General features: G+C 56.3%; 2 protein-coding genes across 2 annotated transcripts in view; both read right to left on the bottom strand.

Moving 5' to 3' along the window:
- The window catches only part of DNAH2 (dynein axonemal heavy chain 2), a 150,015-nt gene extending 146,737 nt beyond the window's left edge, over positions 1–3,278 (bottom strand). The window contains exons 1-2 of the mRNA XM_064270359.1: positions 2,963–3,278; positions 138–374 (exon numbers count right to left, since the gene is read on the bottom strand). Coding sequence (XP_064126429.1) covers positions 138–374; positions 2,963–3,278 — 553 coding nt within the window. The remainder of the gene's footprint in view (positions 1–137; positions 375–2,962) is intronic.
- A 6,263-nt stretch (positions 3,279–9,541) lies between these two features.
- On the bottom strand, positions 9,542–14,530 carry EFNB3 (ephrin B3). The gene is made up of 5 exons (XM_064271736.1): positions 14,278–14,530; positions 11,821–12,113; positions 11,570–11,662; positions 11,354–11,458; positions 9,542–10,950 (listed from the first exon to the last, which is right to left on the bottom strand). Exons 1-5 carry the CDS (start codon positions 14,397–14,399, stop codon positions 10,541–10,543), a joined length of 1,023 nt encoding a protein of 340 aa, XP_064127806.1. The 5' UTR covers positions 14,400–14,530; the 3' UTR covers positions 9,542–10,540.
- Positions 14,531–16,579: the final 2,049 nt, after the last annotated feature.

Raw genomic sequence — 16,579 nt, 5'->3', positions numbered from 1 at the left:
CCACCTGCTTCTTGCCCAGAACCAAAAGAACCTACCCTGAGGCTCTCCTTAAATACACAAATATTCAGCCTCCAAGCCCCTCCTGCTTTCCCCACTCTCTCCATCTCTAAGCACCCCCTCCTCCAGCATGTACCCACCAAGCTCCTCCTTGAGAGGCTCCAGTTCCGCCTCCTGCTCCTGCTCCTGCTCCTGCTCCTGCTCCTGCTCCTGCTCCTGCTCCTGCTCACTGGGCAGGGTGCTCTCTCCGGTGGCCTGTGCAGCCAGCACAGCCTGAGCAGCCTGAGCGGCTCGCCCTGCCCGGTTTCCCCGGGTGCCTTGCCGGCTGCTCACTCGCCGCTTCTTCTCAGCTTTGCTGGACATGGTGTAGGCAACACCTGAAGAGACACTAAAAGTTGGGAGTCCCCAACCCAGCTTCCTGATACGTGTAATCTCTTTGGAATTCACAAATTGACAGAGAACCCTGATATCATAATCTTATCTGGGGGTGCCCACTCCCTGCTCCATTAATCACAAGGTACCTGTGTCCAACAGGTGCCTCGGAGTCTTTGCTCTCTCTGGGATACCACACTTCCTTCAGGGCACTGGTTAAAAATTAAAGTCATTCATTCCCTCATGACATTAGGAAGAAATAGAAGGTAAAGGTGGTGGCCCCACAGACTCATTAATGAGGCTTTGGTGTTATTAGCTGCCATGAGTTGATTCTGACTCATGGTGACCCCATGCGTTACAGAGTAGAACCATTCCATACGGTTTTCTTGGCTGCAGTCTTAATGGAAGTAGATCACCAATGCCTCTTCTTCCATGCTACTGTCCAGCGGGTTCGAACAGCCAACCATTAGGTTAGCAGTTGAGTGTGAACTGTTTGTGCCACCCAGGGACCTTATGAGGGTTTAGGAACCCCTTATCTCTGCCCTGGGTGGTGCAAACAGTTAATGTGCTTGGCTGCTAACTGAAAGGTCCGAGGTTTGCGTCCACTCAGAGATGCCTCGGAAGAAAGGCCTGGAGAGCTGCTTCTGAAAAACCAGCCATTGAAAACTCCATGGAACACAGTTCTACTCTGACACACATGGGGACTCCACGAGTCGGAGTTGACTTGACGGCAACTTTTTTTTTTTTTTTAATCCCTCCCGAGGGTATGAGAACTTAAAATAATCAGGAAAAGATCTACCAAGCTGAGATGCAGTTGGCCAAACCCTCAGCCACTCTACTCCATATGGCTATGGACCAATGGGAAAAGGCTCAGGGAAGGGAAGACTGTCCCAGGTTCCCACCCTTTGTCACTGTGTCAAGTCGCTGAGGTAAACAAAGATGAATTGTCTATGCAGCTCTTCTCCTCCCAAGTTACTCCCTAAAATTTACTCCTACCCATACTAAAATCTGCAACCTCCTTAAACAAAGAAAAAACAGTATTTGCCACTTGACTTTATAGCTTTTCATTCCTGAGGGACAGGAACCCTGCTTTGTGTGGACTGAAAAGATCTCTTAGCATAGTTGGCTGAGTAACATGGTGCTAAATGATTAAGAAAATCAGCATCATTTGACCCCAAATGCCCTGAAAACAGACCCAAAGCAGGAAGGACACAAGTCATTCAATAATGAATTTTGAATTGTGTCTCAGGGAGAAGGAAATGGGGGAATATGTGAAGCCACCGTGGAGCCTGTCTCAGAAAAGCAGGATGGCTAGAAGCAGGGGCATCTCTGACAACTTTAATTCACTGGGCATTCCCTCTTCCTTCAGCTAGTGCCTGACGGCCACCTGTGGCTCTCCTTCCTCATCCCCACAGGCTGCCACAGGCATTGATCATTTGTTATGAATTTCCAACTTGAAGGATTTGTACTTTGCTCCAAGGAAAAGCATTCTGTTAGGCCAAGACATCAATAAAACCAACTTCAGCAGCATGGCTTCCCCCAGGAGTCTCCAGGGAAGCACCAGCTCAGGCCGCCTCAAACTGCAGCCTCAGGAGCATCCCGCTGGCAGGGGAAGGGGGGCCTTCACCACCAGGTTCACCCCAAGATCTCACCGCAGACCCCAGGAGGGCCTGTCTGCTAGTCTGGGACTCACTCTATTACTCAGGAAACACCACAGGGGCCGAGCTCTCTCCTCAAACCAGTTAAAAAAAAAAAACAAACCCAGCGCCGTCGGGCCAATTCCGACTCAGAGCGACCCTACAGGACAGAGTAGAACTGCCCCATTGAGTTTGCAAGGAGCGCCTGGAGGATTCGAACTGCCAACCCTTTGGTTCGCAGCCGTAGCACTCAACCACTACGCCACCAGGGTTTCCTCAAGGCGGTTACCAGTGGGCAAACTTCCCCTCCCGACAGCTTCGCCCTACAGCTGTCCTCTCTTCTTCATTTCACCCCCAACTGCCCCTACTTCTCCCCTTTCGTCCCACAACTGTCTCTTCTTCTCCTGCCCCCACAACTGCTCCATCCCCTCCCACCACTTCTGCCCCTCCTCCCACAACTGCCCCTTCTCTCCCTCCACAATTGCCCCCTGCTCTACCTTCCCCCCACAACTGCTCCTTCTCCCCTTCCCCCACAACAGCCCCTTCTCCCCTCCCCCCGCAACTGCCCTTTCTCCTCTCCCCCCGCAACTGCCCCTTCTCCCCTCCCCCACAACTGCCCCTTCTCCCCTCCCCCCACAACTGCCCCTTCTCCCCTCCCCCACAACTGCCCCTTCTCCCCTCCCCCACAACTGCCCCTTCTCCCCTCCCCCCACAACTGTTCCTTCCTCCCCTCGGCCACGACCACTTTTCTTCTCCCCCACGCTCCCACAACTGTCCCCTTCTACCCGCTCACTGCTGCCCCTTCTCCCCGCAGCTTCCCACTTGGCTCAGCCTCCCTTCCCTCCTTCCCTCTGCCCCCGACACACACCTCGCCTCGGCGACCCTTTCCTCCCTAGGCCGACCGATGGGCCACTCCAGCTAAGGAGTTGCCCCGCGTGGCCCTCTGGGGCCCGCGCCTGCACGCGTCGCCACAGCAACCCTGGGCAGGGAGGGGGGGAAGCGGCCGCTGCGCGAGCCGGCGGAGTAGCCTTCTGGGCGCAGGCGCTGGAAGCCCCGCTCTGCTGCCCCATTCCGCCCCATCACCCCCGCAGCGCCGGGGGGCAGGAGGGCTGGGAGCAAAGGGGAAGCGGGCTCCGTCTGGCGAGCTGGAGAGTGCGGGGGCCTGGTCTGAGGACCCCGCTGGAAAGGCTGGGGCTGGAAGCATTGCGCTCCCAGGAAAAGGCAGGCGGAACCCAAGCGCCCGACCCCCGCTCCCGGGCCTGCAGGGTCCATCCTGCGCGGCTCCTTCGAGATCTAAAAGGCGCTCCAGGATTTTGAGGCAGCCGGGGCTGCAGCTGGGGCGGGGGAGAAAACCGGGGCTGGAACACCCCTGCCCTCCCGCTTGTTCCCTCTTTTTAGTTCGGACTGGGATCTAGGATTCCCGGCTGCGCGGGGCGGGGGAAGGGAGGGAAGAACGGAACTGGAATTTTTGGAATCTGAGGATTGGCTTTGGAGAGCGTCGCTCGTTTTGGGGGGAAGAGAAGATGGGGACTCCCTGGGGAAGGTGACTAGGCTGGGGAGGGGCTTCACTCTCCATAGGAACAAAGACTGCGTTCTGGGAGAGCGAGAGAAGAGGGTACTAGAGGAGGGGCAGACCTCAAAGAGTGCTAGGGGGCGCCACCGGACGGGGACGCAAGACTAGGCGTCTGGAAGATGGGCGGGGAGAAGCTCCGGGGAGGCCTGGGAAATACTGGGAGGAAGCCGAGTGAGGGATTTGGGGAGGCGCCCTCCCTGCTTCCATCAATAGTGCCTAATTAAGACAAAGCCAGCAGCGAGCCCACTGATTACATTTCCATGAGGAGCTAAACTGATGACATTTTCTTTGCTGGATGGGAGGGGAGAAGCTGCCTGCTCTGCTCCCCCTTTTTTGGTCGGTGTTCACACCTGGCAGGTCTTGTTATGCCAGTCTGGCCCTGTGAGGAATGGCAGTCCCTGGCACTCCTGAAGGGCTGGCGAATTAATCCACGCTCTGACCCAACCTTGACCTCACCATCCCACCATTCCTACCCGTATTTCCAGAATTGGTGGCACCCTGCTCTTGCCCTTCTTCCTCCATTATCATTAAGGTGGGCTTCTGGGCTCTAACCTGTGGCCTGCTGCCCAGCCCAAGACCCCCGTCCAAGGGACGGAAACTGAAGGAGAGGGAGTCCTACCATGCCGCAAAGCCAGCTGCCTGACAGGTAGGGCTAAGCTGGGACATGTGAGTGATCCTCTAACCAAATAGGCTGTGGGTGGCAGAGAGAGGCCAGGTGATTGGTCAGAACCCCCAGGGGAAAGCCCCAAAGAAGTGGAAATTGGAGAGCTAGCATGGGGTGGACAGTCTCCTGGGCAGGGCTCATGGCTTCCCTCAGGGAAAGAAGGGTTCCCAGACCCCATTCTTTTTTGACTCGCCCCCACACACAACCTTGGCTGTGCCTGGGGATCCCAGCCCCCTACATTATGCTAAATAGGTAATCAAACCTCTCACTTTGCTAATTACTGCTCGATCCGATTAAACGCTGCTGAAGCTCATCAACAGAGGTGGAGGAAGGAGGAAGGAATGGGGAGGCAACCACAGCTGTGATGGGGGTCTGGTCCCCAGGGGCTCAAGGGGACAGCTGAGAAACAGCCAGGGTACCAAGACTCAGCACATCTCAAACGGAAGAGGCAGAAGAGTTGTACCCTCAAGACCCTTAGCCTCACAGGGTCTTCCCGGCCCCAGGCTTGTCCCTCCTCTCAGAACCTTCATTACTCTCAGAACCCAGGCATCCGGCCATTCCCACAGCTCCCCACACACACCCCTGTCCCGGATTTAATAAGTTCTGTTCTCTCACTGTCAATATTTGATTTCTCAGAGCCATCTCCACGGAGAGAAGAGTGGGGGCCTCTTCCTTTGCTTCCCGCCCCCCACCTTGGCCCTCCTTTGCCCACCCCGCAGTTTCTTTTGTGCCCCCAACCTTCTCTGAATTTGCTGACTTAATGAAATGATATTAAAGTCTTAAGCAACTCCAAAAGAATGGTTGTTATGGTGAAGGGAGTGGGCAGGACGCCTGGGTCCCCGAGGGGAGCAGGGACTGAGGAGGGGGAGAGCGAACCAGAGGCTGAGGTCGAGAGGCCTCGATCTGATCCCCAACTGGAAGCAGAAGATTTGGGGTGAGCTGAGGACCAGACCTCTTGGGGTGGCAGGAGGTAGGAGATGAGGCCTGGGGACTAGGAGAAAATGGAAAGAGAGAGAACGTTTCAGGGGCTCGAGGTCTGAGTCTCCTGTCCGAAGCATCCATCAGGGACAGAAATCCCAGCGGTGGGCGGGGGGGGGGGTGCGACCTCTGTGCCAGCATACTCCCTGCTGACCGTGCCCTGAGCCATCCCGTGAGAACCAGAGTGAATTCCTCTTCAGCCCTGACTCATCCCTCTTCCCCTCTTATCCCCCAACAGACCCCCACAGGTGATTTGTAGCTGATGCTCCCACGATTGTAGGGGCCAGGATTGAGTCATTCCATGACACCAAGAGCTGAGAGCTTCCAGGGGAGAGAACAGAGGCCAAGGGATGGGAAGCCAAGCACCACCCCCATCTCCCCCCACCCATCCCATCTCACTCTGCTGGGGACACTGGCCCAGCCCCAGTCCCCTTGGGGTGGTGGGAATGCAAGGACATTTGGCTGGGGCTGATTGATGAGGGAGGAGGCAGCCACTGGGCACTGAGGCTGCTGTTTGCTGAGCACACAGATTCTTCCCCACTCACCAGCTGCTGCCCCCTGAGGCTTCTCTATCCTCTCCCCACCCCTACCAGCCACTGGGGTCGGGGAGCTGATGCCTGGGTTTCTGACAGTAACTGAGGGATGAGGGAAAACCAGGAAACCAAATGGTTCCATTCCCTGTGGAATCAAGGGGTACCCCTGGTCCCCTCAGAACTACCTTCGGGACTCCACCTTCCAAACGTCTCTCTCCCGCTACCCAATTCTCATTCCCTTTTATTCTGCAGCCTTTTTCCTACCCCCACCCAAATCTCTGGGCCCTTCCCAGCCAGTCCCCTGACTCCAAACCAACCTGCAACACTTCTCCGAGCCTGCCTACAGATCTTGAAACTCTCCCCAGGGGATGTGGGACCCCCACATCCGTGGCTTCCAACATTGCCTCTCAGGAAGCTCCAGTTTTTATTCCAACTGAAATTCCAGTTGTTGACATCAACCATTCCCCTACCAGAAATTCCCACTGCAATCCCTTCTCCCACTCCCTTTTCCTCAAAATGCCCAACACAAACCACACATACACACACAAATCAGGTCTAATTTGTATCCCTCAGCTGCTTCTGAAGAATAGTAAAGTCTGAGTTTCTGTCTGTAGCACGGCCCACAGGATAGCCTCTTTCCTTTGCCAATCGAGGTGGCGGCAGAGGGGGGGCAGCTTTACTTCTGTGGTCCCCAGGCCTCTTAGATCCTTTACTTCAGCTCTGCCTGAGTGCTCTAGGCTCTGTGCCAGCAGACGTGCCACAGCCCCAAAGAACTCACGGTGTCACCCTTGCCCTCCAGAGCTTATGATTAGCTGAAGACACACATATACCTAAACCACACATACATACAAAACAAGAAACGAGGAAGAATGGAAGACTGAGTTAGATCATCTTCCTAAATGTGGATTCTAGACCCTAAGTGCTTGCTTTCCTACAGGCTGAGGCTGGGGAAGGACAGGACACATCTGGAACATAGGTGTGGTTAGGAAGCACGCCTTGCTCTTTCCAAACACACGACTTCACCTCTATGCTTTGCACTTACCGTTCCCTCTGTCTCGCATGCCCTTCACCATATGACATAGCTTAATCCTCATTCAAGGTTCTGCTCAAATATCATCTCTTCAGAGGGACCTTCCTGACCTCCTACTCTAAAGCATCACCCTGTGATTCTCAATCTTCTCTGTTTTTTTCATACGACCTGTCACTATCTAGAATGTTATGATGTTTTTCGCCACCAAAACGTGGACTTCATGAAAGCAGGGACTTTGCCTTACTTACCCTATACCCCTAATGCCTGCAACAGTGCCTGGCACAAGGTAAGCATTTAATATGATATTGAGTGAATGAATGAATGAACGGACAAGTGAACAAACGAGTGTCTTCGGCCCCTTTGTGAGTTTTGTTGTAGCTGTTACCCTAGGAGTGAACGGATGGCTTGTGTTATTCTGTGTGGAAATCACCGGGGCTTTCAAATAGCTCAATAGGCACATAAATCGCTACACTTGAGAAAGGCTGGAGGTTTTGTGTTGTTCCTGTTGCAGGTTGGTGGGCGTCTAGAGATGCCAGTGCTCTGAGGGGGTGTGTCCCAGGGTGCTCTGTAGTGTGTGCCTTTCACCTCCCCAGCTGGGCATCTGTCCCCAGGTGTCTTCCTGTCTCTAAGCATGTTCTAACATCTTGGCGGCTTTGGTGAGGTGTTTGTCACGGAGAGTATTTATCCCCACTTCTTTTCGTTCCTGTCTCTCCACCTGTGCCTCTAGATGTATGTGTAGCGGGGAAGTCTCCCTCAGCTCCCTTGCCCCCTCACATACACAGCCCTACCCTAGTCTTGGACCCTCCCTTTCTCGGTGGGCCCTGTTGCTGGGCTCTGAGTTGCTATAGTGACGGTTGCCAAGTCCCTGAGGCTGATAGCCAGCGATGGGGCTGTCGGCTCCATCCACGCGGGAGGCTGAGAGGGGCTTCCCATTGTGTGGAGAAGGGGATGTTGCCATGTCAACCAACCCCCACTAAGGGGCAGGGACCAGCCCTTCAACCCCCCTCAACCCTCCCCACCTTGGGCAGCTCCAGTGCCGGTTCGGAAGGCAGGAGCGAATTCCAGGACAGAAGACAGTCCAGCACCTGGCTTCCCAGCTTTCAACCCCCCCTCTCCCCTCCCAGTGCCTGCACCTCCCAGGACCCAGGCATCTCGCTCAGGCTGGCGGAGGGGGAGGGGTCCTTGCGGACAGAAGAGGAGAAGGGGGGGACCCCTTGACCTCTAGGCAAATGGGAGACAGCGGGAGAGGACCTAAAGTCAGGGAGGGGCGGGCAGGGCAGAGGTTGTGACCCTTGCTGACTTGCTCCAGTGATGCTCCTGATGGCTGCCTTTGTGGATGGAGAATGGGGCTGAGTCTAGGGGGCTGGGCACCTGGGCTTTTGAGGGGAGAGGAGCCTGGGTTGTGGGTCTACAGGGAGCCCCTGCACAGGGAGTTAACGCCTGACTCCCTCAGTCCTTCCTCCTTCTTCTGGTCAATCACATCTCTTTTCCCACTTGAGTCCCAAACAGCAGAATTCCCCAAGCCAGAGGTGTCTTAGGTAGGGTGCTAGGGAGTACACTTTAACACATGCACATGTTCTCACCACTCTGTTTCTGACTGTGACTTGCCTGACACACAGGCGCTTTAGTTTAGCAATAGACACTCCAACTTTTCCCACATGTGGCCACCTTCTAGTTATTTAAATGTATTAGCAAATCCCATTCTTGCCTGGGTTCCTCTCTCCTCCCACCACCGCAGGGGATTGCCTAGTGGAGCTTCCACCTTCTCCAGCCTCCTCAAGAGCCCATTATCCCCTCCTCATGCTCTGCCCACCTCATCATTCCGAACCAACCCTCTCCCTACCCATTCCCCTTGGTTTTCTCAGTCCACCAGCCCTCAGCTTGAAAGCCAGTTCTTTCCCTCCCAATTCATGTCCAGTCATTCTCCAGCCTTCTCCACAACTTTTGAAGTTTTTTATTCTTTTTTTGGTTTTTGTTGTTCAAATTTCCCTTTTACAGTAAAACTATTGAGGTGACGGCCATACCCCGCCATCTCCCCCATGGCAATATCAACTTCCTGTTCCCTGGAAGGAGGGTTTAGAAAAATCAGGAAGGAGCTGGGAACTACAGTACCAGAGAGATGACTTGGCCTCTGGTGGACAAAGCAACCATCTTGGCTGGTAATTGAGGTGGCCAACTTGGTGCTCAAGGGCAGCTCTGATCTAATGAAACTGAGCTGGGAGGGAACTGAGGCAACACCCATTTGTGCACTAGAGGGCAGGAAGAGGTATAAGCTGGTCACTATGGAAACGGTGGCAGTTGCTAAGTACCACTGTCAACTAGACCAGTCAGTAGGCCACCATTTTGGTCACTAAGAAGGGAGTTGTGTTGAGTTTGAAGGGAGTAGGGAATGGAGGATGCGATGAACAAGACAGTCATCTGGGTTACTGGGGAAGAACACATGGGTTCTTGGGGTAATCCTGTTGATTAACAGAGATAATATTTGGATATAGGAAGGGAAGAAGTACAAGACATATTGGGTCTGCCACAGTAGATGGCGGTCATTTTAGCTGTCCTAAAAGCAGCACAGAGCACAAGGGAAGGGAAATCTTGGGAAGTGCCACTGAAGACTAGGAAAGTCCTCCTCAGTCCACCTCTATCTTCTTACAGTCAGTAAGTTCCAGCTTCCTCCCGAAACAGGAAGTTCTTCCTGTTCCCTTCTCCACAGAGTAAGAACCATCCACCTCCCACCCCACCCACCCACCCAGACTAAGCCACTTGAGTTCCAGCCAGACCACTTCCTATTTCAGAAGTGCTACTTCCTGTCCTGGATGAAGGCACTTCCAGTTCCTGCTGCACTGCTTCTGCCACTTTCCAGGCCATTTCTGTCCCAGCCTGGTCACTTCTTGTCTGGATCAAGTCACTTCCTGTCCCAAGTGGTCCATTCAGCATCAGACCAAGTCCATACATGTCCTGACTGGTTCATATCTTGTCATTGGCCACTCCTGGACAGAATGGGACACTTCTCATGGTAGCTGTTGTGACCCAACCACCCCAGATAGATGGAGCAAGTATGGAGAGGCCTGGGGCAGGGCAGAGGAGGCCCTGCTGCCCGTGCCCTGCACTGAGATGGAGCCAGAGCCTTCCCCGTAAGGCCCCCATTTTTGGCGGGCTGAGGGGAGTGGTTGGTAAGAGAGGTCGGAAGAGGGGCCAAGAGCTGAGAGGAGACATGGCTTGATGTCCCCACCCAGGAAATGAGAGAGGCACAGGATAAGAAGCCAAGAAGGTAAAAGGAGATGGAAGGAGGAGGGTGCTAAGGAAGAGGAACAGACCTAGAGACAGAAGAAAGATAAAGAGAACAAGAGATAGAAAGAGAGGGAGAAAAAAGAAGAGAAAAACAGTGAGAGGCAGAAAGAGATGCCAACCAAAAGACAGACTTGTTCCTACCCCAACTCTCAGTGGATGAGGGAGGCTAGGACACCTGGGTCATGATCAGAAGTGGAGGCTGAGCTTCTGCTCCCCTCCTCAAGGGAACAGAACCCAGGAATACAGACACAGAGAGGGGCACACATGGCCAGACAGGAGGGCAGGAGGTGGTTAAGTGGGAGCCTTAAGGAATCCTAAAAGTGGAGAACAGGGGAATAGCCAGGAGGGACAATGGAGGTGGTGCGGCAAAGGGGGCCAAGGAGATGCTGGAGGCAGCCCTCAAACCACAAATTCAATTGGAGGGACCACCCCATGAAGGGCTGGATCCAGGAGAGCTGATGGGAGGATCCCTCATACCTTGTAGTAGATGTTTGGGGGGCTCTGGGGGGGCCCATCCTGCACAATGTACACAGGATGCCCATAGTCGCCACTCACCTTCTCATAGTGGGGACAGAATGGGGGATCTGCGGCCCCACCACCCCGCAGAGCTATCCCTAGCTCCCCAGGTTCTGCCTCCCGAGGTCCCATCCCTCCCCCACCCCCTAGGCCCAGAGGCCCTCCTCTCCCAAAGGAGCCAGGACCAGGGTGGCGACTCTCCGAAGGCTTGGCCCGCCGTCTCCGCCAACACATGGCACCCCCAGCCCCTGCCACGCCCAGCAAGAGCAGCGCCAGCCCCCCCGCTGCCCCGACCACTGCGGGCATGCTGGGAGGGGGCAGAGGGCCTTCAGCACCCCGGGAGGTTGCATTGCTGGTGGGGTCACCTGGCAGGGAAGGGGTGAAGGAGGAAAGAGGGGGAGGGGCTGAAGGAGCCACCTGGGCATCTGAGGGTCCCCACAGGCTTCCCCACCAGTGCCCAGGCCCCTTGGAAACCCTACCTTCCTTACCCTCCAAGCCTGGCTCAGAATCCAGGTGTCCAGCCCTCCAGCTCCCTGCCACCAAGTCCTCCCACTTCTCTGACAGCGCTGATTGAAGCACTGACTTGGCTAATTAGTTCTAATTGAGCCTTTTCCTCATCTGGCTTCCATTCCCCTCCCACCCTCCCATCCACTCTTCTCTTTCCTGTGTCGCCACCCCCTATACTCAAGAGGGAGGGGAGAGGGTGAAGGCAGGGCAGCTGCTGTCCAAGAGCAGAGAAGGCTGGGGAAGGTGGGAGGCTGGACCTACCTGGTGTGTTCTCCTTCCCAGGTTCCAGGCTGTGGGCTGCCCCTCCGTCTCTCTCCACGGGCATTTCAGACACAGGCTTTCGGGGGGCAGCCCCTCCTCTGGGACCTGGAGATGGGGGAGACCCAAGAGGGGGCTGAGACAGCTGTCCCCGACCATGATGCCACCCACTGCCCCAACCTCCCTCAGCTCCTGGAGGTGTCCCCCAACCTCACTCACTCTGTCCCACTCGGAGAAGCACCTTCATGCCTCTGGTTAGGCACACACCTCCCTGTAAGCTCTCCAGGCCTTCCCGGGTCCCATCCGATGTGGCTGGGAGAGAGAAGCCAAAGGGATCCTGTCCCTGTGTCCTGGCCCAACCACCACCTGAGGGCATAGGGGTCTGCCTCCGGGCCCAAGTGGTCCCCCTCCCTCATCAGCCCTCGATCCCAGAGCACCTCCCCGCTCTAGCCTGGCCTGCCCACCAGTACCAATTATGTAGTAATCATGGTGCGAGCGGAACTCATGGCCCCAGAGGTTAGGGCTGTACTCCTGGAACTTGATGGTGAAGCGGAGATCCAGGTCTGGCCGATCACAAGTGAGGAGGAGGTTTGGGGCAGGGGGTGCCTCACAGCGCCGGCCCTGGGCCCCTCCTACCAGGTATAGCTTGTAGAACTCGTAATTGGGAGAGGAGTGGGGACCAGGTGGCCGGGCCCGGGGGCACAGCAGGTCTAGCCGGTCCCCGATCTGAGGGTACAGCACATAACCCCCCTCTGCCTGGAACCTATGGGGAGGAGAGCAAGGTAGACAGGAAGGATGAGGTGTCAGAGGTCAGCCCCAGAGCTTTCCCCCCACTAGCCCCATATCCCTCCAGGTCAGGAATTCTCAGCTCTCGGCCAGCCTGCCTTTGTCTGAGTAAAAAGTCCGTTCTTCCAGAGCTGCACCAAGGACTCCACGAGCTCACATGGGAAACAGCAGGAAGCCAGGCTCAGAGGTCTCCTGCCCCTTGGTGTGCCCAAATGCACTCTTCAGCCCGCCCTCACCACATGTACACTGCCATCTCTGGCTCCATCACCAGCCCCGTTGCCATGGCAACAGGATGCCAGTTACCAAGGAGCTGGCCTCTCTGGAACCACACAGCCCACCCCTCTCAGGTGATTTCACCGTTCTATGGCAGTCAACCAGGGGGCAAAGCCCTCACTCCTCCAGACCACCACTGAATTTCAGGGGATTCAGGGCTAAGAGGGTGCCATGGGGCAGAGGAGGGGCTGGGAAAGGTGAGCCAGGCCAGTGTCCGAAGTTAGCCTGGCAATATGACAGGTCTGAAAATGGTCCTAAATGGGGCTACTGGGAACCAGGGTCTGAGCGCCAGCTGCCCGGATCATTCCCCTGCTCGGTCCCCTCACCCCAGGCCTCAGGCTTCCTAGGGAAAGTACCCTATAGCTTTGCAATTGAAGGAGTTGACTTTTTTGACCACAACACGCACCATTCCACATCTCCCTTGGCCCCACTCCACTGGCTCAGCCACTATGGCCCCTGCAGCCCCTCCCTGGGCACTGCTGCTGCTCTGACCCACTCCCTCCCACCCAACATTCAACAGAGCCCAAATGACTCACTCCCTCCCATCCAACATTCAAGAGAGCCCCCAGAACACCCAGGCTCCCTTTTCTCCACCCTATCAGAACAAGCCTAACTTACATCCTCAAGCTATACCTGATACTCACACTGCAGCTGGGCTTGGCGGGTGGGGGGCTGAGTACAGAAAAGACATTGAGATGTTGCCCAAAGAGCTATGGGAGGAAGGGATGCAAGGACAAGGATGTGTGAGGGAGGGTGTGAAGTCAAGAGGAAGAACAATCATCCTAGCTCTCCTTTAGTGAACATATACTTTGTTCAAGCACCTTACCTCTAATCCCCACAAAGGCAAAAGGATATCAACCCAGAAAGGTTAAGTGATGTGCCCAAGACCACACAGCAGAAAGCAGCAGAGCTAGGATGAGAACCTAGGATTTGATGAACTCCAAAGCCCACCCTCTTCCCATGGCTTCTGACAGACAGCCTCCCAGAGAAGTAGGAAGTTTTCAAACCACAGAACTCTTTTGCTGGTGGGGGGGTGGGACAGACATGGCGGCAAGGGACCCAGATGACCTCTCAGAGGTTCTGTCCTAGCCTGCATGGCTTGAAGTTACATCTGACCCCTGGCCTCTTTTCAGAGCAAAGCAAGCATGCCAGGGAACGGAGGGCCATGGAAAATCTTGCAGCAAGGATGGGGGGGGGTGAGGGCAGAGGGAGGAAGGGTTCTCAGGACTCCAGATCTAAGAGGGAAAGGAGGCTTTAGGGGGCTCAAGGTTTCCTCCAGAAAGAAGTGCCCAAGCCAGGGAGGCAGGAATAAAAAAGTGTCTTCTGGTTGGAAAATTGTTCAGCCAAGGATTCTCTGACCCTCTTGCTATGGGCAAGAGTTGAGACACAGACTGTGAGGAGGGTCAAGAAGCCTGGGGGCCCCCAAACTGGGCCCCCTTCCCTCCTATCTCCAACACTGAGTCCGTTCTCGGTTGGGAGGAACCCTGCCTTCCCCTCAGCGCCTCAGCAGCACCTACTCAAGGGCCCTCTCCTGAGAGCTGACATTAACCAGGCTCCCTCCAAGCCCAGCCCCCATACAAATCTCCCACAAATCCAAATAACCACTCCAACGCCCTCCCCAGCTACCCGTGAACTTTCTTATCCTTGCCCCTTTGGGGTCTCTCAAACTCCTAACACCTCAACATCACCACCCACGTGTGTGGGACCCAGGAGTCTGACTACCCAGTCCCAAGACCACCGCTGTCTGGTAATCCATCAACTCCCATCAGGAAGCCAGCACTCTCCCTCCAGTCTCCTCCCTGCTGAGAACCTAACCCTCAAAGCCCCCAACGCTTCCCTGGGGTGTGGGGTCTCCCCAGGCCGCTCACCTCTTATTCGCCGAGTTCCAGTAGACAGGCTCTAGGCTGAGCCCAGACACCAGTTCCAAAAAGCCGAGCAGCAGCAGGGCCCCGATTCGCACACCCCCCGGCCCAGAATGGGGGGCCCCCATGACCCCGCCAAGGCCTAGGGGGCGGGGCACCAACTCCCCCAAAGTCGCTCACCTTCTGGGGTGACTGCCTTAGCTCCCCTGGCTATTCCGCCCCAACCACCCCAGTGGCTGACGTCCCCGCTCCCACGCGGACCCCCTTCCTGCTCTGCCTGCGCCCCGGCTATGAAGAGCTCAGCCCCGCGAGAGCCCCTGCAGGGGCCGTCTGCAAGCGCCCTGCACCTCCCGGCCCACGCTCCAGCACCCCGGAATTTGGGAGGGGGCCTAGGTGGGGGAATGGGGGAGCCGGAGGCCAGGTGGGGGCGGCATGGGGACCGGGACGAGGGACCGAGGAAGGGGACGCCGCGCCGGAGCCCCAGCCTCGCCGGGATTGAGGGCAGCGGGCTCAGGGAGGAAACCAGTCCCGAGCCCAGGAGGGGGAGTTAAAGGAGAGGCGGGGAGGGGGAGAGGCTGGTGGAGGGAAAAGCCGGAGCTGGAGCCCGAGCGGGAGCGGGCGGCCGCGTCCCCAGCCCACGCCCCCCACACCTCCCTCACCTCCGCACCTCCCGCCGCCGCCGCCGCCGCCGCGGCCTCGCCCGCCGCCCCGACGCACGCCCTCGCGCCGGCTCTCACGCCCCTTTGTCTCTCCGAGTCTCCATCTCGGCCCTAGTGTCGGCCCGTCACCCCTGCTGCCCTCAGATCGCCTGAGCGGCTGCCATCCTCCTCTCTCAGATCCTTCAGAAAGGTGCTCGCCCTTTCCACCCGCGGAACCAAGCCCCTTTCGCTCCCGCAGCCTCCTCCCCCTCCATCCCCAAATAACACCGCGGCTCCCCTGAGGTCTAGAGAGAATAGCAATAACTCTGAAAGCTTCGCACTTTGCAAAGTGCAGCCGAGTCGAACGGCACGACTACCTGTGTGAAGTCGGAGGGGCAGAGCTAACTAACGATGCCCACTGCAGTGACGAAGAAACTAAGGGTCAGGGAGGCCCAGTGACTTGCCCAAGGTCACACAGGAAGTCTGGGATAAAGCCTGCAACTAAACCTAGCCTGCTGAACTCCCATCCTGGGTCTCTCTTGTCATAGCCTCCCTGACCCTTCACTGATCTCTGGCGGTTGAGTGAAAGCAAGAGACTAGGGGTAAACTTAGGCCCTTCTTGGATGGCTGTGGAGAGAAGTGGGGTGGGAAAGGAAAGCCCCAAACCTCACTAGGCCGGAAGGGCTGTTTCCAATTATCCTGGGGGAAGGGAGGATTTGCCTTGTTGGGTGTAAGAACCCTGGCTTTCAGCACCTCTGGGCAGAGGTGACATTCCTCATTCCCTCTCATGCCTCCGCAGGCCTTCTATCCCTTCCCTTTGATTGTAACGTTCAAAATCACCTCCCCTGACAGCTGGGTCTCTTCAAAGCCCTCCTTCTCAGTGTCTGGCAAGGTGGTGGGGGAAGGAGTCATTGCTCTAAATAACAACCCCCACCACCACCACCACCAAAGAGCAGACATAAATGGAGAAACAAGGAAAGCAACGACAGCTGCTGAGTGAATAAGCCCCTCACCCTTGTCCTGCACCTAACAGTAAACTCAATGTGATGTCTGCATTTTGGGGCACCTTTACTCTTTCATGTGTGTCCTTGACTCTGGCTACTCTCAGCCGCCTGCCTCCTGGGGGAGTCCAGGGGAGGGGAGGCGAGTGTCCCTGCTCGCCTTCCCCCAGAGCTGAGTGACGGTCCTCTGCTGCTGGGTGATGGTAAATAGTGTTGAGCCGAGCGGGTGTCTTGTCTGTCACTGCACAGTCTCACACAGTCACACCCAACAGTCTGACACAGAGCTCCTGCCTTGTCTGTCACTGCACAGTCTCACACAGTCACACCCAACAGTCTGACACAGAGCTCCTGCCGTTACTGCTCAGCCCTGCTCACCCTGACCCCTGCGGCTACCCCCACCTGGGGAGTGAGATTTCAAACAGGTTTCCCCCTTCAGTTTACCAAGTTGCCTAGCAACCAGCCAGTCAATGGCATGAAGCCCCACCCCCCCCACTTGACTTCACACCAAGCTCAGCTGCCCCATTGGCTCCTGCATAGTCCCACCTCTCAAACCCTGGTTTCAGAAACAATATTCCAGTGCCCACTGCTGATGGAAAAGAGATCCCGCTAGCCCTCTCCCCTGCCCCCACCTCCATCATTCACCTCCCCAAAGAGACACACAGACTCCAG

The sequence above is a fragment of the Loxodonta africana genome, chromosome 18 (assembly GCF_030014295.1).
Source record: "Loxodonta africana isolate mLoxAfr1 chromosome 18, mLoxAfr1.hap2, whole genome shotgun sequence".
Taxonomy (NCBI): domain Eukaryota; kingdom Metazoa; phylum Chordata; class Mammalia; order Proboscidea; family Elephantidae; genus Loxodonta; species Loxodonta africana.
The sequence above is the reverse complement of the archived record's forward strand: the minus strand, read 5'-3'. Positions and strand labels throughout refer to the sequence as shown.